Here is a 25,886-nt window from a genome sequence, read left to right on the forward strand (position 1 = left end):
AATGGGATATCCTTAGCTGATCTCCTTGTCCTATGCAAATTTTACTAACTTTTTAAGATTCTGCTTTCATCCCAGCTCCGCTATGAAAGAAGCAGCAAAGTCTCGGTCCTCAAAGCTAGCTTGTGCATCATGTGTCTTTAGTATCAGCCCATTGTACCAGGCACACTGCGGCACACTGCTACACAAAGTAAGGTACTTAAGAAATGTTTGCTAAATGAATGACTGAATGAATGAAGGGTGCAATACAGCCCATTCGATGGCTCTGCTCATTTTAAATGGACTTTGGCGCCTTGGCTCCCATAGCCTTCTTTGACAGCACTGGTCCTTCTCTGTCCCATTCCTCCAGCTAGCCGGGGAGTGTGTGGATGTGTGGTTGTATATGGGCGATACCCATCTCGCTGGATGAAGTCTGTCTCTCCCGGAAAGTTCACTACCCTAGTGATTCAAGTTCAGAGTCCTAACACAACCCCTGGCAAAGGCCCGGCCCTGAGAGACGCTCCAGCGCCGAGTGAGTTAAGGCGCGTCCGGACTCGACGCGGGTTGGCAAGCCTGGGGGGTGTCTGAGGACTCATAGTAGATCCCTCCGCGCGCAGCCCGGGCCGGCGCTTCTTCCTGCGGGAAACCCCTGGGTGCCGAAGGCGGCGGGGCCTGGCCGCGGCGACAGCGGGGCGGGGTTTGAGGTGGGAGGAGGCGGCCGAGGCGGAAGGACACACGAGGCTGCTTCGCTGCACACCCGAGAAAGTTTCAGCCAAACTTCGGGCGGCGGCTGTGGCGGCGGCCCAGGAACGGCGGACTTGGGGTGCAGGCAGTGGAGACACTGAAGTCTGAGCTTCGGGGCGCCGCGCGAGGCCGTGAGCCGCGGAAGTAGGAGGAGGGGAGGAAAAAGTGGGGGCTCCCCTGTCGGGACCCCCTCCCCATGTGGATCTGCCCAGGCGGCGGCGGCGGAGGAGGAGGCGAACGAGAAGATGCCCGCCCTGCGCCCCGCTCCGCTGTGGGCGCTGCTGGCACTGTGGCTGTGCCGCGCGGCCCCGGCGCGTGGTGAGTATCCGACCGAGGGGTGCTGTCCCCGGCTCCCCGGCTCACGCCCCTCTGGCCCGGCTGGCCACCTGGGGCGACCATTCCCATCCTTCCGTCCTCCACTTGGCGAGAAGGCCGGGCTCGGCCGTCGGCGTGCAGTGAGGCCACTTAGTTCCTAAAGTTTGGACAGCATCGGACCGCTCCCTGGGTGCGCCCCCTCCCCCTCGCCCCTCGCCGCCTGCAGCTCCCCACGCCTTTGGGTCCCACACACGCCTCCTCGGCCGGAGGGAGGCCGGGCAGCAAGCCTCAGCAGCTCCCTTTTTTGGAGCACTTGAGTTCGGGGATTGGGGAAATTTCGCCCATTTGGCTCCGTGTTTCCTGGGGTCGGGGGAGAGCCGGGGGCGGGCTGCCTGGGACAACCATCGCCAGCCGCGGACCGCAGATGGGCTGAGCGCAGGAATGCCAGATTCTGGCGTGGAGGGAGCGGGGGCAGGGCGTCCCAGCCCAGCGGCTTGCACCTTCACAGCCAGACTCAGCAATGCTGAAGGAAGGCCGACGGCGTGAATGGGTGGGTTTGGTTTGGATGGGGACAGGCTTTTGCTGCGCGCCCGAGTTCTGACGCTCTTGAGTTCCACGGTTCCCCACGAATCCGATGTGTAAAGTTTGGCTCGAGTCTTTGAAAGGTGGAGGCAGGAGCAGTAGGAAAACTGGTGTGGCTGCATGCTGAGCCACATGATTTAAAAATCTCTACTGCTGTTATTCTTTCCGAGGCGCAGAGCTCGGGCGCAGTTTCAGAGTCTGTGTCCAGCCTCAGGAATGTGGTGTGACGATCACCAACTCCTCCAACCTGGCAGCAGCTAAGGCTGTTCTTTTGGCATGGTTGGGGGTGGGGCAGGGGCGGGTGAAGAAGAGTGGATACGTTAATTCAAAGTGGTGCCTTCCAGAGCTTCTTTTTGGTTGGATATCTGCAACAGTCTTTCTGAACACGGTTGGATCGTGGAAAGGAAATCCAATCGTATCTTACCCATCCCACCCACAATCGTAGAATCCAAATTTCTTTCCATACTGTTTCGTGGAAAGAACCTGGGCTTTGGAGCTCTGCGCTTTAATCCTAGGTTCAAATCCAGCTCTGTTGTATGAACTCACCAATAAAATGGGAATGAAATTACTCAACTAATAGGATTAATTAAGAGAATGTATATTACACTGGTGGCAGTCAAAAGGTATTCAGAAAGTCCTTTGCAGGCAGGACTGTGTTTTTTTTTTTTTTTTTTTGTGAACTCTCTGCTTCCAGTGGGATGGTGGCTTGTGCATGTTTGTTGAACTGAAAGTGGCCCCTTCTTTTCCTAGCTTAATCTGAAGAAAGTTTTACCTTTACCAAAAAACTTAGTACTTGAGCTATGACTCTTTGCAAAGAGAAAGTAATGAAGATGATGGGCTTTAGAAAGATTTGCTCTTTGTACATTGTTAACAGGCAGTCGACATGCCAATCACAGATGTTGAAAAGACATCAAAGTTATTTATCACATTGCTGGGTTGTTCAACACCAAACCTTTCTTGGAAAGTTCAAAGTCCATACACCTCCCGGTCCCTAAGAATTTCAGAAGTGGACCAAGGTGCTGTGTGATGATGAACCAAAACATATGATAGTATTTTTGCCTTTCCTTTTTCTTTGAGCGAAAGCTTTAGTAAAGTGTAAATTTAGGATAGAGGAATATAAACAATGGGCTAGTCTGAACATTATAATCCTTGGTCTACCATTAGCTTGTTTTAGTAAATTATCTTCATGTTCTGTCATCTCATCTATGAAAGAGAACCAGAAATCACTTATTTAGAGAGTTGGAGGGAATAATATGTTTCCAAAGTGATTTGCTAAATTAAGTGTTTAATGATAAGACATGTCAGGAATAGGATAACTGATACACAGGGCTTCTCTCATTTTAGGACCTATACTTCTGCCCTGATGAGGTACTGCTCTTACTAGCTAGCTTTCAGATGGACAAGCTGAGTGTTAGTGTTAGCTCAAAGACAGGATTTAGATATTTTGATTTCTAGACAGGTGTTCTTCAGAAGCTAAACTACATGGGAATGGAAGAGATTAAAAAGCCCTTTTCTTGGTACAGATCTTGAAACTTTTCAGAGTCTAGTAGTGAAAGCTTCTTGAATCTTCTCAATTTATTATCATTGTGTTTTGCCAAGGTATCAATTATAACACACCCTTTTAAACTTTTGAGTGTTCCTGTATTTGGCTAGTGGCCAGTTGTTAATTTAAACATGACTGAATTCCTGAAGCAGGGAGCTGTCAACCCATCTGTCTGATTGTCTAAACAGCTATCCAAGACCACCCCTTGCTCCTTGTTTTCTTTTGCTTTGCAATGGGAAGTCACTCCCTGGTTTTGGTGCCTGCTACACGATTTCTCAGTTGAATTCTTCTCTTGCTTTTAAAAAAAATCACAAAGAGTAATTGTTTATTCTTTCAGATGAAGATAAAATTTACCCTAGAGCTTGTTTCTTCTTATTCTTTCTGTTTTATTATGATTTCTTTTTGGGGAGGGAGGATGAGAGTGAATTTTTTTTTAGTCTCTCTTTTTCCTGATGTTTTTGATTTTTTAAAACTATCTACCCACATTCTTGATATCTCTGTGCCATTCCCACTCTGCTGCCTCTTCTGTGAGCTGCTTATAGCCTCGAACAGTAGCTTTTGGTTCACCTGAACTGTAGTTGCTGACTTCAGGACCTTTAGAAAATGTTTGAATTCAGTGGGATATGCTTGGATGCTTCAGACCAGCCTTACAATACATTTAAAAAATATCACACCCACAGAAATTCTATTTTGCCCACAAAATTTGCATTGATCTAGTTCCCACTCTCTGATGCCATTCCTAGTGGTCTCTCTCCTTACCTGGTCCACTGTGATAGAACAGAGCTCCACATCCTGGCTGCATCAACGTCATCTGGGCTGCCTCTTGGCCTCAACATCCAAGGATTCTGGCACAGTAGGTCTGAAATTCCGTATTTTGAGATTCTGTATTTTTCAAGGTTTACAGGTGATTCTGGTGCAGTAACTTGGTTGGAGCCCAGTCATATTTCATTATTCTCCAGCAGGTGTGTACCTGGGGTCTTTCCTTTTTAATGTTAATAATTTCCAGAACGAACGTGTTCTTAATCAGCCATTCCAGTTTTTAACCCTTCTGACTCCCAAAGACTTTTTAAATTGGTGACATAAAAGCTGTAGAGTAAATAATATCTTATATAAGAAATAATAAGTACTGTTTCATCTTGTTCATCTGAGCACAGTGGGTCCACATTGTCTCTTTAGAAGGGCTTCTTATATATATTTACATGATATTATTATAAACTGCCCCCTTCCTTTCCTCTCTGTTATCTGTTTTTCTTCAAGTTTCATTCATATGTATCATTTTTGGACACTTTGTCTATTGGTCCTTAATGGTTTTAGGGCAAAAAATTCTAAGCTATGATTTGAACGAGAATATAATCAGATTTTACATTATACTGATACTGTGCATACACTTTTAAGTGCTTCCTTTCTTGATATCTCTTGAACCACAACTTAACCTTTTATTTCACTCCCACTCTTTCCTTATTCTCCTTCTTTCATCTTTCCTTTCTCTGAAGATGACTTGAAGCCAAAGGATTTTCTTCTCCTCTACTTTTCTTTCTTTATCTGTCTGCCATATGCATTGTATTTTGGGAGGTTCACTGGTCTAGGAGCCAGAAGACCAAAATTTTTCCTCCAGGTCAGCTGTTAATTAGTCTTGTGATCCTGTGGGAGGGGCACTACTTTGGTCCTCCATTTGCTTAGGCACTTTGTTCATAATCACTGAGCCCATTATGGACACGTTGAGACAAGAGTCTCTCTCCTGTGGTCCTCAGTCTAGGGCCTTGTCCACTCTCCACACCTCTTCCATCTTTCGTATGAATGAGCTCATGCACACACACACAAATCCTCAAGTGCTTATTGTTAGTGTGCCTCTTGAGGAGAAGAATTGTGTCTTTTCATTTGTGTTTGTTCTAACACCCCACCCATCCATGGGGTCACGAAGAGTCGGATGAGACTGAGTGCACACAGCACACACAGCCCCTGTGCCTAGAACAGTGCTTTGGCATCTGATAGGCACTCAGGACGTATTTGTTTCATTGAACAATTACTTTTAGTAGTTTTCTTATTCTGGACTACTACAATACTTCAAGACAGTTTTTTTAAAAAGTAGTACTTGCAAAAGTTATTGCTCACCTTACATTTGGGGAAAACCGAATTTTCCCCTTCCCCAGATGTTTTATTTAAATTTGCCGTTTTGAATTTCTGTGTGTGTGTGTGTGGTGGTTTCTTCTCTCTCTTTTTTTCCCTGATCACTTCTGCAATTCATAAAGGTCACTTTTACTTTGGAATTTAACCTCACAGATGCTGGCATCCACCCTCTGCCTCTCACTTGAGTTGCCTGTACTGCTTCCTGTATTACTGTATTACTATGGCAGCAATTTCTGTTATTTTGTCCAGAGTTGCCACGCCTTATTGTAATTTGGACATTTTGAGGACTCTTGGAATATATTATTTTTAAAATTAGAATTAAAAAAACCCTTTTTTATATTGGAGTATAGCTGATTAACAATGATGTATAGGCTTCCCTTGTGGCTCAGTGGTAAAGAATTCACCTGCCAATGCAGGAGACACGGGTTTGATCCCTGATCCGGGAAGATCCTACATACTGCAGAGGCAACTAAGCCTGTGCACCCTGACTATTGAGCTTCTGCTCTAGAACCTGGGAGCCACGACTACTGAGCCCATGTGCTACGACTACTGAAGCCGGGCGCCCTCGAGCCTGTGCTCCACAACAGGAGAAGCCATCACAGTGAGAAGCCTGTGCATCACAACTGGAGAGCAGCCCCTGTTCTCTGCAACTAGAGAAAAGTCTGTGTAGCAGTGAAGACCCAGCACAGCCGAAAATTAATAAAGTTATATAAAAAAGGATCTATTAGTTACAGGTACACAGTAAAGTGATTCAGGTATACCCGTACAAATATCTTTTGTTTTTCAGATTCCTTTCCCATTTAGGTTATTACAGGATATTGATCCAAGTTTTCCTATGCTTTACAGTAGGTCCTTATTGGTTATCTACTTTAGTAGTATGTATATGTTATTCCCAAATTTAGGATAATTTGTTTAGATGATTTTTTTTTGAGATTTATTTCCTTGTGAGCTGCATATTGTAAACTTGAACTAGACTGAGCAGATATTTACATTTAGTATATTTGTTTTTTTCGCTCCAAGAGGGTTCCATTGAAAATCACTATCACCAATAAAAAGCAAAAGGTGACACATGGTAAATACATTTTTCAGAGAACCACAGAGGGTGAGCCATCTCCAGAATGAAATTTGTTCCTTGAGGGCAGAGACCATGTCACACGCATCCCTTCCCTGGCCTGTGCCTAGCATGTGGTCAGCCGGGCAGCAGGTCCTTCCTGGTCATGGCACCTGTGACTCCTGCTCTGCCTGTCCCAACTGTGGGACATTCTGGAAGACAGGTGATGGTGAGTCAGAGGTCTGTCCTTATAGTCCTTTCTGCTTTGAAAAGATCAGTTAAAGGTGGACCCCACCTATACGCTTTTATGCTATCTCTTTTTATTAATTAATGGGTAGTTGAAAGTTTCCTCTTTGTTGACTTATTTGTTGGGAGGAACTTTAAAAATTCACCTAGTCCTTCTATCTGTCCCATGGTGATTCTAATCCTCTTAGAACATCCTGGTTAAGGTGTAGCCTACCTTTTTTCTCCTTGATTACCTCTTCTGATTTGGACAGCTGTAATTCTTTGAAAGATCTTATATTCAGTTGTAATCTTCCTCCTTATGACTTGCACCCATTGGCATCTTCTCAGGAATTTGTCTCAAAGAGTCCTGAGCCTTTCGTGTTAGGGATCCAGAGGTACCTTTTACTGAACTGACACCCACCCTTCCATAAAATGAGTTAAACCCCGTGAGGACCTTGAAGATGATCCCATCAGGGCGATTGCTTGAGTTAATCGTTGTAGCCCCTATGGGTTTTGTACCTCCCTTTCCAGTTGACAGTAGGAAGGGAAGGGAGGGAAGCATTGGTTAAGCAGTGTTTCCCCAACCTGTTTTATAATAAGAACACCTGGGGTCTTCTGCTGGAGATTGCGATTCAGTGAGTCTGGAATAGTGTCTGCAAATTTGTATATTTAAGAAACGGCCAGGTAACTTTTATACTAGGGAAATTTTGGAATCACTGCAGAGAATCTAGGAAAGCTAAGGGCTTTTTTGTTTTGTTTATTTATTCTTTGATAGTGTTAGAGATGGGTTGCTTTGACTTTGGGTCCTGTGCTCAATTTTTTCTCCCTTGAAAGTGCCTGCTTCTTATTGAATGCCTAGCTCACTAGGGAGAAGAAAGCCACTCTGGTATCCTCAAAAGGCTAATAAAATTATTTAGTTGTAAAAAAGTGGGGTTTTTTGGCAGTTTATCCAAAGTCTTAGGACTGCCATGTGTGTGTCATGTATGACTTTGGTGGATGCCTCCTTGTTTCTCCATCAGGATATTACCTGAGATGCCAGAATACATAAAAGTTCCAGTTTTCTTGGTGTCTGTTAAAGAATTCTGTCCTCAGCCCTTGTGAATGATGCTGTGTCTTTGAGGATGTCTTTCTTGTTAACCCATGAACACTTATCTGGTGTCAGGGATTTCCCTCACATATGTTAGTGAAAAAAATATAAAGGTCATTCCTTTCAGGCAGTCCTGCTTTTGGGGTGTCTGCGCTGCTGCAGCAAATAGAATAAGGAAGGTAAGATAAAGGGGCTCTGGAGGACTTCTTGAGCAGAACTGAGCAGTCTGCAAGAAGGGGCTCAGAAGTGCGCCTCTAACAGAGACACTTGGTCTTGCTGTTCGTGATAGGAAGAAGGAAGTGGCTTCAGATCTGAAAGGATACGCTCATGGCCTCTAGATGGGACAAATAGCAGTGTTCGTTGGCAGTGGTAGGAAGTTGGCTGTAGGTCTGTTCTTTCTTTTCTCCTCCCCTGGAGAACCAGCTGTGTGGCAGAAAATACACTGTGACGTTAAAAAGAATAGTAAAGCCAAGAAGCGGGAATGATACAAGCCATAGCTAGGAGTGAGCAAAACAAAGCAATTATTATGTTAATTTGTTTATATATGTGAATATATAAGTTTCTATATAATACTCTAGTAGGAGCTCTAAGCTCTTAGCTCTAAGGCCTAAGCTATACGATTTATTATCTGTGTAGCTGTGCTGTCTTAGTGGTGTGTTAAGGAGGACTGTGGTGTGTTGTCAACCTTAACTTGTGTGTTTCCCCTAGCATCGCGTGGTAGGCAGTAAGGGTATTCTACTTTTCTAGCTGTGTAGGAGTCATTGACCAAATGGAAGATAGAGACCTGCCCCCAAGGAGCTGACATCATCATGGAGACAAGACAGATGAGCACACACAATTAGAAACATGAAGTACAGTTACTTAGTAACTTATCTATACTGGCTGAGAGCAGTTTCCTGCAGTCGGGGTGACTAAGAGCTGTAGGGTCTGGGGGGAGTAAATCTAGAAGCACCAGGGAACAGCGACCCCCCAGCTCACCCCTGCTGGGCTTGTCTGCTGTTCTCCTCTTTCTCTGTTGGAATTCAGAAGTAGCAAAACTTGACTTGGGGGAAAGACAAAGAGCCCTTTGTTTGGTGGGGGTGTAAATATAAATTTGGCACATGTTGTGGTGTCTATTATGTCTGTTAGTGGGTTTGTGGCAAGAGAGAGGGCTGTGTTCTGAGACTTGGATGCCTAGCCTGATCTTGGGCAAGTTAAGGTGGAAGTATCTCCTTTGGAAGATCTGGTTCTCAGTGGCAGTCGCTGAAGGAGCTTCTGGTCACAGTCAGGCAGTGACTTCAGTGCAGTGTGGACACACCCTGAGTTGCTGCCTCAGGTGGCATTGATTAATCATGCTAACATCTCCCTCACCCCTCTTGTGCTTGCCTTGGCAAAACCCTGTCCTACCGGCTCCTCAGAGTTTGGGCTTTACTGGATGATTGAATGAACTCTTAAGGGGTTCATTTTACTGTCTCTTGCCAGTCTTGAACTGTAGGCCAGTTACTACGGTCCAGCTCTGGAGCCCTTGATCTCCCAATCAGGCGGTGAGGGGCCTGTGTCTCTCTTCCCATTGCACTGAAGGACCTTCCCCAGAGACCTCTAGGGCAGTTTCTGGTCTTCAAGTCAGTTCCGTCTGCAGGATATTGGCAGTGACTCTAGTTCTTTGTATCAACCAAACATCATGCCAAGATGGATTCATCATCTCACAAAGGCAGGTTGTATCCATGGGCATTGGAAAACCTGTTTCTGGGTTAAGAGTAGTGCTCTCACCTCCTGTATTTATTTACAGGAAGAAAGCCTGGGTGTATTTTGTCAGGTAAGGAAAACATGATGATAATATTTTGGTTGGAGTCAGATATTGTCTCCCTAATAATATGGTATCTTTTAACAAATAGTATCCCTTTAAAATACAGTTTTGCTTGCTGACTAAAGTGTGTACAAGAAGCTGTGGTTACATTCTAAAGTATACTACCTCGTTCAGAGACAGGTGCACTTTAACATTGGCATTTGCTTCTTTTTCATCTTTTCACTCTCATCTCTGTTTTTGAGGAGATTCTGGGAGGCTTTTAAGCCTCAAAGATTAAATAATCTATTTTAACTAGTACCTAACAGGGAGAGGTTGCTATGCTGGCTTACTTCTTCAACATTCCAATAAGAGAAAAATTGATACTATTTAAGCACTAATACATTTTGTTGAGTTTCTGAATATGAATAGTCAGAACCCTAGATAGTGTTAAATTGTTAACTTCTCTAAACGGTAAAGTGGTATGCTGCAAAGAAACTTTTGTTTAATTCTCTGCTTTCATGTGCTTTTGTCTATAAAGTGTAGAGACTCACTGAAGTTTAAGGACGTGTATATTTTGATTATTACTTTTTACTGTTTTCTTTGCTGAGATATGCCTTTATTTGCTAGATCTTTTTAAATTGGAACATGAAGGACATTTACTTTATTAGAACATTTAAAGCACTTTCTAATCTTTATGAGGATTATTAGAGAAAAAAACATGTCTGTAAATCATGCACATTTGGGATGTTACTATATAAAGTAGTAACAATATGTCATGGTTCCTGTGACATAAACTTTAAAGAGATCGAAGGAAAATCTGATTGTAACTGAAAACAAACATTGTAACATTTAAAGGTAGGTTTACATAGCAATAGAATTATTCCTTATGTTTACATGTAATTAACTCATATTTATGCTTTGTTGATTTTCTCTGGCACCTTTACAAGAATTTTTTTGGGCGGGAGGTTTGGGCTTCCCTGGTGGCTTATTGGTAAAGAACCTGCCTGCCAGTGCAGGAGACTGGTTAGATCCTTGGGTCGGGAAGATCCCCCAGAGAAGGAAATGGCAACCCACTCCAGGATTCCTGCCTGGGAAATCCCATGGAAACAGGAGCCTGGCGGGCTGCATACAGTCCATGGGGTCATAAAAGAGTCGGACACAACTTAGCAATTAAACAACAATTTTTAAAGTAATTATATTTAAGGGTGGTTAAGGAGTTCATCACCAGCTCGATAAACATGAGTTTGAGCAAGCTCTGGGAGTTGGTGATGGATGGGGAAGCCTGGCGTGCTGCAGTCCATGGGGTCACAAAGAGTCAGACATGACTGAGCGACTAAACTGAAGGACCTTTGAAAAGTATAAGAAAAATCCACAGTCATGCCACTGTTAATACTCTGGTGTACATCATTTGGTCTTTTTATCAACTCTTAAAAATTGTAGATTTTATAATGTATATGTGATTTCTTGTTCTGCCTTTCTTTGATTTCTCCTTTGCTTTGGTTACATATTTGTCTCCATCATTTTTTTTTTTCCTGCATAAATGACACTTTATAAATGCCAGATATTAAATCTGGAATTTAAATGCCATTCTGTATAAATGATCTTTATACAGAAATTCCCCTCTTTAGGATATTTCTATTAAGCTAGATTTCCAGAAGAGAAATTACTGTGCCAAAGAGTGATTTTTTAAAATTGGGAAATAAGCAGAAAAACATAAAGAGAAAATTAAAATCTCCAATAATCCCATCACCTCCAATCAAAACCTCACTTAAAAAAAAACAAAAACAAAACCTCACTTAATATTTTGTTACATTTCATACAGTTGTTTTTCTGTGAATCTTACTGTAATTAAGATTTTAGCATATTATAGTTTTACAATATACTTCTGTACCACTGAAAATATTGTGAACACTTTCCTATATATGTAAATAATTTTTTTTTCATATTTCTTTCTTTTTATTGAAGTATAGTTGATTTACAATATTGTATTAGTTAGGGCTTCCCTGGTGGCTCATTGGTAAAGAAGCTGCCTGCAGTGCGGGAGACCGGGGTTTGATTCCTGGGTCGGGAAGATCCACTGAGAAGGGATTGGCTACCCACCATATTCTTACCTGAAGAATTCCATGGACAGAGTTGCCTGGTGGGCTACAGTCCATGAGGTCACAAAGAATCTGACACAACTGGGCGACTAACACTTTTGGTGTACAGCAAAGTAATTAAAAAAGAATACATATACTCTCAGATTCTTTTCCATTATAGTTTATTATAAGATGTTGAATATATATGTATTTCCTGTGTATAAATATTTTTTAAGAACATGGTTTTAAAGGCTGTCTACTGTTTTATCTGAAGATTCTATTTTATTTAATCTGAGATCTAGTCTTGGTTTCCAGCTTTCATGATTATAAATAATGTTGTGATGAACATTCTCATATGTAAATAATGGTAGGAATATGTATTTTCTTAACATAAATTCCAAGAAGTCAAATTATTTTATCAAAGAAGATGGACCTTTGTGTGGCTTTTGATACACATTGCCAAATTTCCTTTCATATAGTTTGACCAAGTTATACTGTATTAGTTGAGTATGAGACTGTCCATGTTTCCAACCATCATCAACACTGGTTTTATTTTTACAACTCTTTTAACAATTTGATAAGTGGTAAATGCTACCTCATCCTAATTGGTATCTCTGCTTACAGTAATCTTGAATGTTTTTCATGTGATCAGTGGCCATTTCTATTACCTTTTCTTTTTATTTATTTTGGTAAATTGTGTCTTTTATTCATCAAGGTATTTTGTTTTTGGTTACTGATTTGAAATATTTCTTTAAATATTAAAGGTATTCTCTTTATCTTTAATGCGTCAAAACACACATGGATACATTGAACTACATCATATCAAATTGCTACCGGTATTGATATATCAAAAATTATTTAATAGCTTTAAAAAAATCCTTTGATTTCTAATGCACTTGGTCAATTTTCTGTATATTTGTTAACTGGTATTTTCTGTAATTACTTTAAAATTCTAATCTGACTGTATTATAAATCAACAAGCTGTCAGTTGTGTGTGCCCAGAAAATGCACATTTAGTATCTTTTAAAAAGATACTGCAGGAAGCAAAAAAAACCAGTCTGTTCTGAAGCAAGCTCTGTTTTGGGGTTGGTGGAGGGTAGCCTGCTTCTGTCTTGTCTTTTTAGATATCCAGGATCTTGGACCATCCCTGAAAGGGGGACCTGATATCACTACTAAATCTGGCATTCTGACCTAATTTATAGTTGTGCAGTGGTCTAGCCGATCCATTTGGTTAGCCAACAGGATGACTAAGATTCTTTCTCCTCTCTCTTCACCAAATTGATTAGTTGTGGGACAGAACTGATTGAATCAACCTGTTGTTTTGGCACCCCACGAACACCACCTGTTTCTTAGATTTCTCCCTCCAGCCTCCCACTGGCCTTGCTCAGTGCTGTGTGCACAGTGGGTAGGAGATCCATGTTGTTGCTGAAGAATGTTGCAATAAAGAAGAGTAGATTGCTTTATTTCCCCACACTTGTATGTTCTTAAGGCATCCTGCTGCTTTTGACATAAGAGTTCCAGCTGAACTGCTATATGTGGCAGCTCTGTGGGTCTTAAGTGTTTGATTCAGAGTAATTTCAGGCAATATGAATGCTTTCTTAAGTATCATTGGAATTTACTGGGCTGGTTGTTTGCCAGCTATTACCATATTTAGCATGAGGAGACCTGGAGAACAAGGACATTTCTGACCAACCAAAGAAGGAAACCTCTCTGAAGGATTGCAACTTTTTTTTTTTTTTTAAGGTATAGGTTAAGAGAATTGCTAGAGTGAGAGTCCAGTTTGTGTCCCCCGGGCTTTGATATTCTGCCCCATCCACAAAATTAACTTATGCATGGGAAAAGAGGTTTGATGGTTAAGCTCTTTCTCACCCTGAAGTCTATTAATACTGTTTCTGGGAGGAAATTAGAGAATTCTTACTCATAGACTGCACTGAGAGGCTTAATCAGCAGGTGAAGTTGTTGCTTAAAAACAGGTTAATGGGTGTTTGTTCTCATCTTTCTTCTTGAAGGCTTATTACTTTTCTGCTTTGTCATGATCTGAATTTATTTTGGCCCAATCCTTTTCTCCCTCCTACTTTTGAAATTATCAGCCTTCTCTCTGTGACTTAAAATTTCTCTGCCTGAGTTTTTCCATTTTAAAGATGAAGATAGTATTTGAAAGGACCACTCGGTACAATTAACATAAAACATAAAACGACCCTAACATTTACATAGCGATGCGGAGTTTACAGAACACTTTTACACAATTGCCTCCTTTAATCTCACAAAATCTTGGTTGAAACTGAGCCTCTGAGGGGCTAGTTGGCTTGTATACCATTGTTTAGCCCTAGATAATAAGTGACAGAGCTGGGACTTAAACTTGTGGTTTGACTTTTAAAACCTCAGCTCTTTTTTGCTTTTTAAATGTTTAATTCTTACTATGTGTCATTCTCTTAGGGCTTTATATATTTTTTTCTCCTTTAATTCACATGGCTGTCCTTTGGGTAGACAGTACTTAGCTATACTACAGGTAAGGAAATAGGAGCATAGACTCATAGCTTTGGGTGTTGGGGTGAATAATAAGGTGGTTAAAGGATGGAGCCAGGATTCAGACCTCTAGCTCTTGGGCCTCTGTAGTCAACCATGGCACTTTATTCCCATTCATACAATCATGCCTCACAACAACCTTTGAGATGGGGAGTAGGAGAAACTGAAACCGGTAACGTGCTCAGGATAATGGAATTAGTAAGTGGCAGAGTTGGGACTGATTGAATGATTGATCTAGTCTACTTGTCTCCATAACCCTTACTCATTGTATACCCTCAAAATACATGTTTTTAATCATCTGTATATTGATAAGATTGTCAGCTCATTGAACATAGGAGCCAGCTGTTAGAAATCATTGGTATGTTCTGAATAAAAGGATTGATTTTAGTTGGCTAATGGCCCTGGCCTTTTCTCAGTTGATTTCTGTCATCAGGACAAGCAGATTGAATTTGGGTTGAGAGGAAGGGAGTTCCAGTTAAGGGGGTCTTTAAGCCAGAATGGGTCACAGCTATGAGCTCTTCAGAAGCCTGCTTTCAAGATCAGTGGCCCAGCTCCTGAGGGCTCTGCCGGGGGACATTTTTGTTTGTGTTTGAGAGACTTCTCTTTGAGAGGGAGTTGTGAGCTTAGGGGAGAAAGGGTGGGGATACCCCGGGCTCTTAACTCACTGGCTGTGTCCCTGTTTCTTAAGCACTCTGTGCCAAGATTTCATTATTTTTAAAGTGAAGGTAATAGGAGCATGTAATTGCTAGGTTGTTATGAGGGTTCAGTAAGTGAATGCGTGTTACACTCATGGTATGGTGCCTGCACGTAGTGAGAGTGCAGTAAATAGCGCTGCTGTTGGTGATGTTATTTTGTGTTGCAGCATAGACTGGCTTTTTGTTGCTTTCACTTCTTTTTAATCAAAAGTGGATGAGTGATTCAGATCCTCGGTGAGAAATAGGAGCTTCATGTTTGCCGCATGTAGATTGTTCACTGGTTTCCTGTGAGCCTGTAAATATTTGGGGGTATTGTATTTGAGTCTGTTCCTTTAATGGGGTATACTTCCAACTTGGAGAATTTGTCTACCATCCAAATTGTATTGATAGGTGCTGAATAATTTCCCCTTATTTATTAACCAGACATTTGTGGTTGGATTAGTTTAGTACAGGAACTATGATTTTTTTTGCCTGAGATACAGCTTTGAGGAGAATGTCAGGGGGACACTCTTGTTCCCCCCTTTCCTATGACATGATAAACATCACCCCATGCCATCTGGTGTCACCATGCATTCGGTGCCTTAATTAGACTTATAGCACTAAATGAACTATCTCTTTGAAATAACAGAAGTACCTCATGGTCTGTTATCACAACTTTATGGGCTCCCGGAGATTTTGGAATCTCAGACTGTGAACCACCCATCCAGTCCATCCCTGATTTACAGATGAGGAAAGCAAAGCCTCCAAACTCCTTAGTCAAATGATGTATCAGTATGTTGACCCTCTGTTTTTGAAATCTGAGAAGGGAACAGTGAAGCAGTGGGAAGGGTGGGGTGGGGGAAAAGTGTGGCTATGTTGAAAATGTCAGTGATAGCAGAGAAAATATTTGCCTGTGAGACCCTGCCTGTCTCTTTGGACTTCTTTGTAATGGTTAAGACAACCCAACAGGGCTGGAGTCGTTAGTGATTCAGAATCGGATTAGCCAGGACTGGTGGAGTTACTTTCTCAGCAAAGGGTTTCATATTTTAACATTTGTTTCCCATGACAGTTTGCTTATTCTTAAGTTTTGGCAGCCATGAGCAAATGGTTGTCAGGTTTTTTGTTTTGTTTTGTTTTAAGACAAAACTCCAAATTTTATTTTGCCAATTTAATAAACTGTATTCTACCTACCACTCCTTCTGCTCCCTCTGTAATTATTGATCAAACTTTGTTTTTCAGTTGTGGAAGTACTATGAAAAGTTTTCTTTTGTACCCTGAGATATTTATAATTTTGTGTAAGCACACTGTTTACAGAAAATCTAAGTGGTGCATATGTTAACTCAAATACCCTTAAAACACTTAAAATATTTTCCAATAACTTAATTCTCCCCCCAAGGGCAGCTGTAGCCACTTATATTAAAAGAGAGGAGGTATATACTAAGGGTAACAGTTATTTGAATGTAATTAATGTAGATAAATGGGAATGTTACTTTGGAGGAACTGGAGTATTTGCATCAAAGCTGACTGGGGCATCAGTTCAGTTCAATCACTCAGCCGTGTCCGACTCTGCGACCCCATGATTCGCAGCACTCCAGGCCTCCCTGTTCACCACCAACTCCCGGAGTTCACCCAAACTCATGTCCATCGAGTCGGTGATGCCATCTAGCCATCTCATCCTCTGTCGTCCCCTTCTCCTCCTGCCCCCAATCCCTCCCAGCATCAGAGTCTTTTCCAATGAGTCAACTCTTTGCATGAGGTGGCCAAAGTATTGGAGTTTCAGCTTCAACATCAGTCCTTCTAATGAACACCCAGGACTGATCGCCTTTAGGATGGAGTGGTTGGAACTCCTTGTAGTCCAAGGGACTCTCAAGAGTCTTCTCCAACACCACAGTTCAAAAGCATCAATTCTTCGGCGCTCAGCTTTCTTCACAGTCCAACTCTCACATCCATACATGAGTACTGGAAAAACCATAAACTGGGGCATGCTTCTTCATTAATAGAGTGAACAAAACAAAAACTGCCCTCCTGAAGCTTATAAGAAGTAATGGTAGTTTCCATATACTGAGAGTTTATTATGTGACAGATGCTTGGGGGAAAAAGTGCTATACCTGTTTGATTTTAGACTGCACAGTAGGTGTTATAATTTCTAGAGAAAGATTAAGGCATGGTCATCCAGGTCGCCTAGTTAGTGATGTAGACCAGTAGGTGGTGTGGACCAGGATCGGGAACCCCCTTTGTCTGCCTCCAGAGCTCACACATTTACTCACTGTAAGAGATGTCATTGTCTCTTAGGTGGAATCCTGTAGCCCTACAGATAATGTAACTTTGGATTTAGTAATATTTTCTGCATTAAATTGACTTAAGTTTTGCTCTTCTTAACATCCTACCTCTGAATGGACATTGCATAATGTGGAAACAATTTAAATGTCAAAATTCCATTCTGAGGAGTTGCAGTTCTTTCTAAATCTTTTTGAAAATTGGAAGGATAGATTTATATTTGTTGTAAACCAAGGAAAGTGGTTTCGAATTGCCCTCCTGATTACTTCTTGATCTTAAAAGAAATTCTTTAGTAGATTAAGACTAGATTAATCTAATTCCTTAGATTAAGGAATGAATGTGTAGCTTTAAAAAAAAATTTTTTTTTGGAAGACTTAGAATAACAATTCAGAGCCATATGTGTGCCAGCCTTTTAAATTGCAGATAGCTTTTTCTTGACTGGGCACTTGTATTCTTATTGTATCTTTCTGAAAGGGATATAAAAGACCATGTATTAATAAAATGATCGGAATGCCTCAGCATATGAAGGTGGACGTAACCAATTACTAAAACTGCCCAGGACTAACCTGTCTTGGCCTGGGAACTTTGAAATTAACTGTGTGTAGTGTTTCTACATATGTCATTACGGAAAAAGCATGGAGGTAACCTTGGCTTTTCTTCTTTTCTGTGAATCTTTTCCATGTTATCTCCTTTGTCACTGAAAATTGGTGGTCATCTATAATAACAGACGAGAGAAGTATGTTTGACATCAACAGATAATCCCAGATAGTGTCTTCTGTTTTAAAATGCAATACTAAACATGCATGCTCAGACACGTGGGTCTTTTCAGACATACTGGACTTTCTCCTTCAGATTCAGTTGCGTTTAGCTGCCTGTTGAAAGGTAAAGGAGAGAATGCCCTGGGATATGAAGGATAATGAGAGAATAATGACAGTAAAGGTTGATTATTTATGACTTTAGATATCCTTCCAACTCCATTTTGATGTTCACTTTAGCATAGCTGCTGAGTTTTGGCACCAGTTAGGCCTCGCTCTGAGTCTCAGCTAAGAGTATTATACGAGTCACTTCGCTTCTCTTAAGTCTCAGTTCCCAGTTTTATGTAACGGGAACGGTAATAATAACTAACTTGCAGGACTGTATGTATGTATTGGAAACAGCATACTGAATTGCATGGTTCTGGGTACAAAAATCAGTGCTCAAGCGCAGGTGGCCCCAGAGTTTAAACTTGATTAGCATCTTTTCAGTTTCTCATTTGGAAGATATAGTCTAGGAAGACTTGTCTTCTTGTTTTAATTTCTTTTAATGATTCCCTTTGCACTGCTTCATTGCCAAGGCAGGATTATGGACCATCTGAAGAACAGACTAAAGCACTATCATCTAGTAATGTAAAATTTACAGGATTAATTGTGTAAATTAAAAGCCTTTCTAATACTTGTGTCTGCCCAGTTTACAGCATCTTGCTCCTTTCACCTCAGAAGGAATTGGTTCATAGAAAAAAATTGTTTAATACTTCAAGTCAGAGTCAGGGAACTCTTTGAATCAGGAGGATCTACTTGGTTGGCTTATTTGTTTCCATCTTTCACCCCGGAGTCTTCATGGAAATCAGGTTTGAAATGTTAGAAGCAGTTGGCTTTCAGCATTGGGAAAGCTTATCTAATCAGGCATGTGAAGTGGCCTATGTCAGATTTCTGTGCCAGAGAAGGCTAGGGGAGGTTTAGGAGATTATCGCTTCAGCTTGTAATTCCTGAGCATTGTTGAGACACTAGGAGAGCAGTGAGGAAATATTTTTAAAATTTGTTGAAATTGGCTACACCAGCTGAACACACATAATAATGTCCCATCCCCATTTAGGCTGGGCTCATTATATAGGTGTATGCAATCTAATTTAATCATGTAATTGTTTATCATTTTGGGGCCAGATGGTAAAGCTTTTATGTTTCACAGGATTTTGGATTTACATACAGTAATATTTTACATTAAATAGTGCTTCCTGGCTTATCATCGCTTTTGTAAACATGATCTTATTTGAGCCACCAGTGAAATCAACTAAGGAGGAAGGGCTGTTGATTTTTACAGATGAGAACAATTAAGTCTCATAGCTTAAGGGAACGCCTCTCAATCACACGGTGAGTATATGGCAGAGCCATGATTCGAACCCACGTCTAATTTCTAGGGCAGTTTTTGTTTCATTACATCACATCGCTTGCTCTGTAATGTCACTAACTCTGAGTTCTGTCCCCCGTGATTTGAAAGGATCCTCTTCACTTCTGTTTGATTAGTTGTGTCAGTTAGAGCTTGACAGCGGTGAAGCAGAGGTTGAGGATTCTTTCCCCAGGTGGATTTAGCTTTTCTTAAAGCTGTTCTGTGCCTGCAGTAACCATTTGTCTCTGTTGCCCGGAAAGGATGTTGATCCAAAGTGAAACAGGCTGGAGAGTATGGCTAACTCACCTCAACCCTTCACAACTTCAATATATTCTGCCAGTGAGTACATATTGTTGTGTTCCTTTACATGCATTTTATGTGTTCTGGTGTCTGTGTCTTAGTACTTTTTCCTCAGCTGTTTTTAATGTCTCAAACCTTAGTTTAGTTCTCTTTGAATGGCCTGGAGCGTCTTTGTTATTCCTTGCATGCTAAGCCGCTTTAATCGTGTCCCGACTCTTTGTGACCCGCCAGGGTCACTGTAGCCTGCCCGGCTCGTCTGTCCATGGGATTCTCCAGGCATGAATACTGGAGTGGGTTGCCGTGCCCTTTTCCTTGATGTTCCTACAGCATGGGCTACTCCTTTGTGTAATTTTATTTTATCGCTCTTGGCATTTCTCTCCTTAATCATCATAACCTTAAACAGAATGTAAATTGTGTACAGATGGGCGTGTCTGTCTTGCAGTGTCACTTATGTAAGTGCGTTTTAGCCTTTCTTTTTTCCTTTTGATCAAAATGAGGAAATAGAAAATGTTTTGTTATGGTAGTTTTATGCATACACCCACAAGGAAATGCATAGCCAGCTTCTGTGGGAACTGTAACTGATACATTTTAGGGAAGAAAATGCATGATAGCTAAAATTTTAACTCTGCCAAATGGTCATGGGGAAAGAAAGCAAAATGATGAAACACATATTGCACTTCAGTTTAGCTTACTAATTCTGAGGCTAAAAACATATGAGTCTGTGACTTGTTTACATATATTTGGATATGAAAGTATGCTGGGTTTTCCACAAAAATGCATTTCACAAGTTGTACTTTGCAGTCAAGGGAACCATCCCAACAATTGCTCTTTCAGGTGTACAGTGCAGGAGAGTTTACTGCCAAGGGTGGCCAGATAGTTGAAGTTCTGACATGTCAGTGTCAACAGACTGCCAAATGGACCATTTTGTCTCCTCCAGCAGTCCGGTTGGACATTTGGCCGTGCCCTGTGGTCAGCTGAGAGCTTCCTCAATAAAAGCCACTGTCATCCAGCCACATGGGGGATGCACCTCTTTCACTAGGATGGATCTCTTTCACTGGAAGAATCTGGCAGCTGTGTATCATGAGAGCTGGGATTCCCCATGCTCCATCATCCTGAGGACAGTGTTGATGGTAGCACTGTTTTAGTTCCTGAGGCACATAGATTATTCAAAATGCATATCATTTGTTGGTAGGATATTGGGAATTGATTAAATTTTTTAATGTATGTCAGATTGAAATGAATAAGCTTGTTATATTCACTGTAGTAAAGAAATATTTATGGTTTTGGTAAAGTTTGATAACTTGGATTTTTTCCTCAAACAGACATCCCAAGTTTAAGTGTGTGTGTGTGTGTGTGTTGGGAGGAAGAGAGATAAACCTTGAAACTGTGTTTTAGAAAACTGTTTTCAAATAGTGCCTAGTCTCAATTGGCACCAGAGAATAATTATCCAGACTGCTATTCAGTTCTAGTGAAAAGTTTAGGGAAGTTGTAATGAGTTTAATAACCATCTGCACAGTGACATAGAGGGACACACCCAATTACACAAGACCTGAGTCTGAGAACTGTTGATGTGCAGTCATCTCATCAGCATCTGCTCATCATTATCAGCAACAATAATGGCTCAACTATGTCTTTGGGGCCACATGAAAGGACAGTGTACTCATAGCTGAGGGCAAGTCAGACCTGACAAAAGCATAGTCTTCCCTGACCCTTTGTCCTCAGACCACCATTTTGTGAGGCTTTGAAATAATTCACTTTATTTCTTGTATGGCATTAATTTTCCTGTTTAGATACTGTGTCTTTCCAGTTCAAATTTTTGCTAGAACCAGGAAGGATAGTGTACTGTGGGTCATTTTTCTAACCCGTTTCCTTGTGATACAGTTCATGTCAGTGGGTTCATGCTGCTTTATGTGTAGGAAAGTGTTCACTATCTTTTCTAGTTTACACCTTTGTTACACCTGTTGTCAAACTGCTTATGAGCACTTTGTAAAATAAATCATTTTGGGCTCTGTGAGTCAGAGGGAAGGAATCCGTTCATAGGGGTGAAGTGGCATGTTGAGAAGATAATGTCTAATAGACTGCAAAGCGTTTTCATGTGCATTGTATCTTTTATAAGGCCATGTGTTCATTTGTGGAGACTGAGGCAGAGACCTTGTGAGACCAAGTCCAAGGTCATACTGTAGGTACCAGGGTTAGTTGGAGAACCAAAATCCAGTCTTTCTATTCTTTGGTGTGTAACAGGGTCATTATTTTATTGACAGAAATATGGGATCTTTCTTTTTTTAAAAAATACCCTTTTACCTTTGGAGGGTATGTTAGCATTTCTTTCCAGAGCGGAAAGAAAGTAGTTAATATTTTTCTGCTTTTTGATAAAAATCACTGTTTTCTCTAAATGTTTTTGTTACTAAGAGTTTTATGGCACTGCACAGCTTCTGATTGAAGGTGCCTTTTGGGAAATTAAAGTTTTATAGAAATTAATGAGCTTTTCCATGTCTTTTTGAAGGAGTGGACTCAGTCTAGTGACACAAATGTATTCTTTGACTTATTCACAGATGACAGATTTGATTTTGGTGTTCTAGTGTTTGATTGACTTCTTTTCAGAGCACGTGTATCTGTGCACAAAATGGATGCTTAGTGGGTTCTCGTTAATTTGGTGAGTGGTCCAACGCAAGGTGAGTGTGGTGGAGCAGCGCCGCGTGCCTTCCGTGCCGCGGTCGCTGTGTGCGTGCTGGCTGTGAGACCAAGCTTATCATTTCAGAGCTGATGGAGGAGAAGCGGGTTCGATCCCTAGGTTGAGAAGATCCCTTGCAGTAGGAAATGGCAGCCCACTCCAGTATCCTTGCCTGGAGAATCCCACGGACAGAGGAGCCTGCCAGGCTACAAAGAGTGAAACGTGACTGAACCACTGAGCACACACGCACACAGTTTCAGGAAGCACTCTGAGCTCTGCTACAGAAGTCCGGATATGGGACAGTGTGAGCCCGGGGAAGGTGCTTAGTAAGAGACCATTAAGAAATAGGTTTTGCTTTGCTTCTAAGAATGAGGCCTTTGCTTCTTTGTTGAGTTTAGACTCCTGTTGGTGAGCTAAGAGAAGCAGAAGAGGAGAAGCAATTCTTGAGAACTTCATAGAGGTTATAACTGGCTCTAAAGAGTCTTGGTTAAACTACATGAGTAACTAGTTCCTAGGACAGGTGAACTTTGCGGGAGTCCTTTTGGTTGTACATACAGCTCCATGGGATTGCTGTAAGTTCCAAGTCATCCCTGTTTGAAATAGTAGTTGTCCAGCTTGAATGGGCATCAAGTTTTGGAGGGCACAGATTGCTGGGACCACCTCCAGAGTTTCTGGTTGTGTAGGTCTGGCGTGGGGAATTGATAATTTACATTTTTGACAAGTTTCCAGGTGATACTGCTGCTGTTTTGGGAACAACACTTTAAGAACCATTGGCTTAGAGCATCGTCAGGTGTCTGAGTTTGGGGAGCTATGCAAAGTTAGTTGGGATCTTCATGTAATTCCTCCAGTGTGTGGAGGTGAGCTTCCAGGTGTATTAATTCATTCAGCAAGCGTGAATGTTTCAGTTGTTAGAGGATACTGTGGAGAAAGCACACAAAAATGCCTCCGCTTGTGAAACTTTTATGCGTGTAAGCAGGGATTAACCTGATAGTAGTTTTTCTGGTTATCAATGCTTGCAGGGCCTGTTTCTCCTCCTAGTTTCCTTCTGCTTATTTTACTGTCTTTTGGAATTTTCAAATTTAGCAATAAGGACATTGATATTAATTATCACCATCACTTTTGAGTATTTGTTCTTGTCAGATACTGTGCAGCTAAGTGCTTTTCATTCATTATCCCATTTAATCTTTAGAACAATCCTGGTTTTTCCATCTAGATCTAAAAGATGAAGAACTTTAAAAAGATTGGTAACTTACCCAAGATGATGCAGCTAGTTAATGGCGGGGTTAGGTCTGTTTGACTGCGAGGCCATCCATACTCTTTACTACCAGGCTTTTAAAATTACAGATTGTGACCACTAGTGGGTCATGAAATCAGTTTGTTAGGTCTCAAACTGCACTTTTTGGGGAAAAAATTGAGTAGAAAATCCCAAGGTAGGATAAGCATTGTTTCCTGAAATTCTTGTTTTGGCTGGGTATATACATATGTGAGTATTGAGTTCTGACTCAAGAATATATTTGTTATAGTAGTTCACAGTAAAAATGTTTGTATGCTTCTGCCTTCTTGGCTACGGAATTCTATGTCATTTAATAATTTTTTAAAAACAGAGTAGAAAATTTAGGCCTTAGAAAAGTAATTTTCCAAGAGCACGAACATGAGTGGCAGTACAAAGACAAGATGTCTGACTTTTCAGTCCCTGTGTGCGTGTGTGTTCAGTCTTGTCCGACTCTTTTGTGACCCCATGGACTGTAGCCCATCATGCTTCTCTGTTTATGGACTTTTCCAGGCAAGAATACTGGAGTGGGTTTCCACTCCTACAGGATCTTCCTGACCCAGGGATCAAACCCATGTCTCCTACACTGGTAGGTAGATTCTTTACCGCTGAGCCACCTGGGTAGCCCATTTCAGCTCCTTGTCTACTGCTGTATCCCTCACACCGTGCTGCCTCCTTAAAAGTGCTCTGTGTTACCTGGGAATTGGGGCTTATCTTTCCACGTGATAGGAAATGTGCCATGGAACCTTTCGAGATGTTGACAAAATCTGAAAAGGGAAGTTGAATCTCAGCCTGCTCTGGGTAGGTGAAAATTCTGCCATGGAGCCCCTAAAGTCTACACATAAAGCTTTCCATTTCTCCTGTTAGTTCTGATATACTCAATGAAATGAGGATAATAGTATTAACTAACAATGCCAGGCTGTAAGCATGTTTCATATATTAACTCATTTCAGTAGTAATTATTTTGACAGGGTGGCCATGGCTGGGTCATGAACTTGGCTGTTTTGAGTGAGAAGGGGCATCCTACCAGCATGAGTTAACACTTCTCTATGCTGGCTCCAGTTCCTCATTTTGTTCCTGCTGAGTTCAGAGCTATTCTTCTCATAGCTGAGCTTACCTGAGTGTGATCTCAGCTTTATCTTCTTGTCTTCAGATCACCTACCTTTAATAGGTGGATAATTTAGGTTCCTGTTACTTTTCCCCTTAAATTAGTGCATCACTGATTTGCATCAGGGGCAGGGCTGTGGATTTTCAGCATGAACAGGTGATGGTAGACATTGGTCCCCCATGCAGAATGCTGTCCCAACACTGTGCATGAAGGAGCTTACTACAGTCTCTCCGGGAGTACTGGGGAACACTTGGAAACCACTTGAGAATGCTTACAAACTCTTCCAGCAAACAATCCATGGAGGCTGAAGGAATGCAAAGTCAAGGCCAACCCTCGTAGGAAGGGGAGGCTAATACATTCCAGTTAGAAGAATGACATGTAGAAGCAAGTAAGGATGAGGTGAAAACCTTCAATCATGAATTATAAAATTAGAACTAGAAGGAGCCTGAAAGGCCTGGAAGAGTGAAGTGAGTGGCAACTTAGATAGTAGAGAGCCAGGCATGGAACCTAGGTCTTCATTCTGTGGCCCCTTTCGTCCTAAGATATGTTTACTGGATTTGTCTTCTGAAGCACCTGATTACAGAAAAGAGTGACTCTCCTTACCCTAGTGTGAATGAAATAAAGACAGCAGGAACATGTACCAGGCTTATTTAGTTTCTTTGCATTTTTCCCCAAATGCTGTGATTCTCCCCAGGGCTATGTGTGTCCTAGTTTGTGAAATGCTGGGGCAGAGGAACCTCCAAACTTAAAAAAAAAATGTATGCCCCAAGAAAAACTTTTTTTTTTTTGGAGTAAGGACCCTCTCCTCCATGTAAGTAAATATTTATAAATTATGTGCCTGTACAACTATTAAACCATATGTGCATATGTTAATCTTAGAGTTCAGTTATATGGCTTTATATTGTGAATATGTACACATTCTAAAAGTTCTTCTGGTACCTCAGTGGCTGGTCTTGTACCTCTTCTACCTCTGGGATATATAGATCTGATTTTGTAGACCACTGGTCCAGACTGAAAACTGAACAGTTCAATGTCAAAACTATCGGTTCTTTCATTAGATAGATAATTTTTCACTCCTGGTAATTTGAATGTCTCTCTGCAAAACAGTTTTTGAAGTTTTGAATTAAAAAGCTGTCTTTTCATAGTAGAAGAGATAAGGATGGAGGATATATGTGAATTAGGTTGAATTTCTCCATCTAAGGAGAATGCAGAATTTTCCTTTTTATGGTCTATGTTGGTGCAAAGCCCTTCTTTGATGTCATTAATTAAGCCTTCCCTCCTCACTGCTATTGCTGTTAACCTGCTTCATAGTCCATATTAGAGACTTCTTCAGGGGTGCTAGTGGTAAAGAATCCACTGGCCAACGCTTGAGACGCAGCAAGCAGATGAGGGTTTGATCCCTGGGTCGAGAAGATCCCCTAGAGT

At 41.4% G+C, this 25,886-nt stretch overlaps 1 protein-coding gene across 1 annotated transcript in view; it reads left to right on the top strand.

Annotated features, from left to right (window-relative positions):
- The first annotated feature begins 715 nt into the window (after nucleotides 1–715).
- The window catches only part of NOTCH2 (notch 2), a 175,373-nt gene continuing 150,202 nt past the window's right edge, over nucleotides 716–25,886 (top strand). Inside the window, exon 1 of the mRNA XM_027535567.1 lies at nucleotides 716–1,038. Within this exon, the coding sequence (XP_027391368.1) occupies nucleotides 966–1,038 (73 nt within the window). The 5' untranslated portion in view covers nucleotides 716–965. The remainder of the gene's footprint in view (nucleotides 1,039–25,886) is intronic.

The sequence above is a fragment of the Bos indicus x Bos taurus genome, chromosome 3 (assembly GCF_003369695.1).
Source record: "Bos indicus x Bos taurus breed Angus x Brahman F1 hybrid chromosome 3, Bos_hybrid_MaternalHap_v2.0, whole genome shotgun sequence".
In the NCBI taxonomy this organism is placed as follows: Eukaryota; Metazoa; Chordata; class Mammalia; order Artiodactyla; family Bovidae; genus Bos; species Bos indicus x Bos taurus.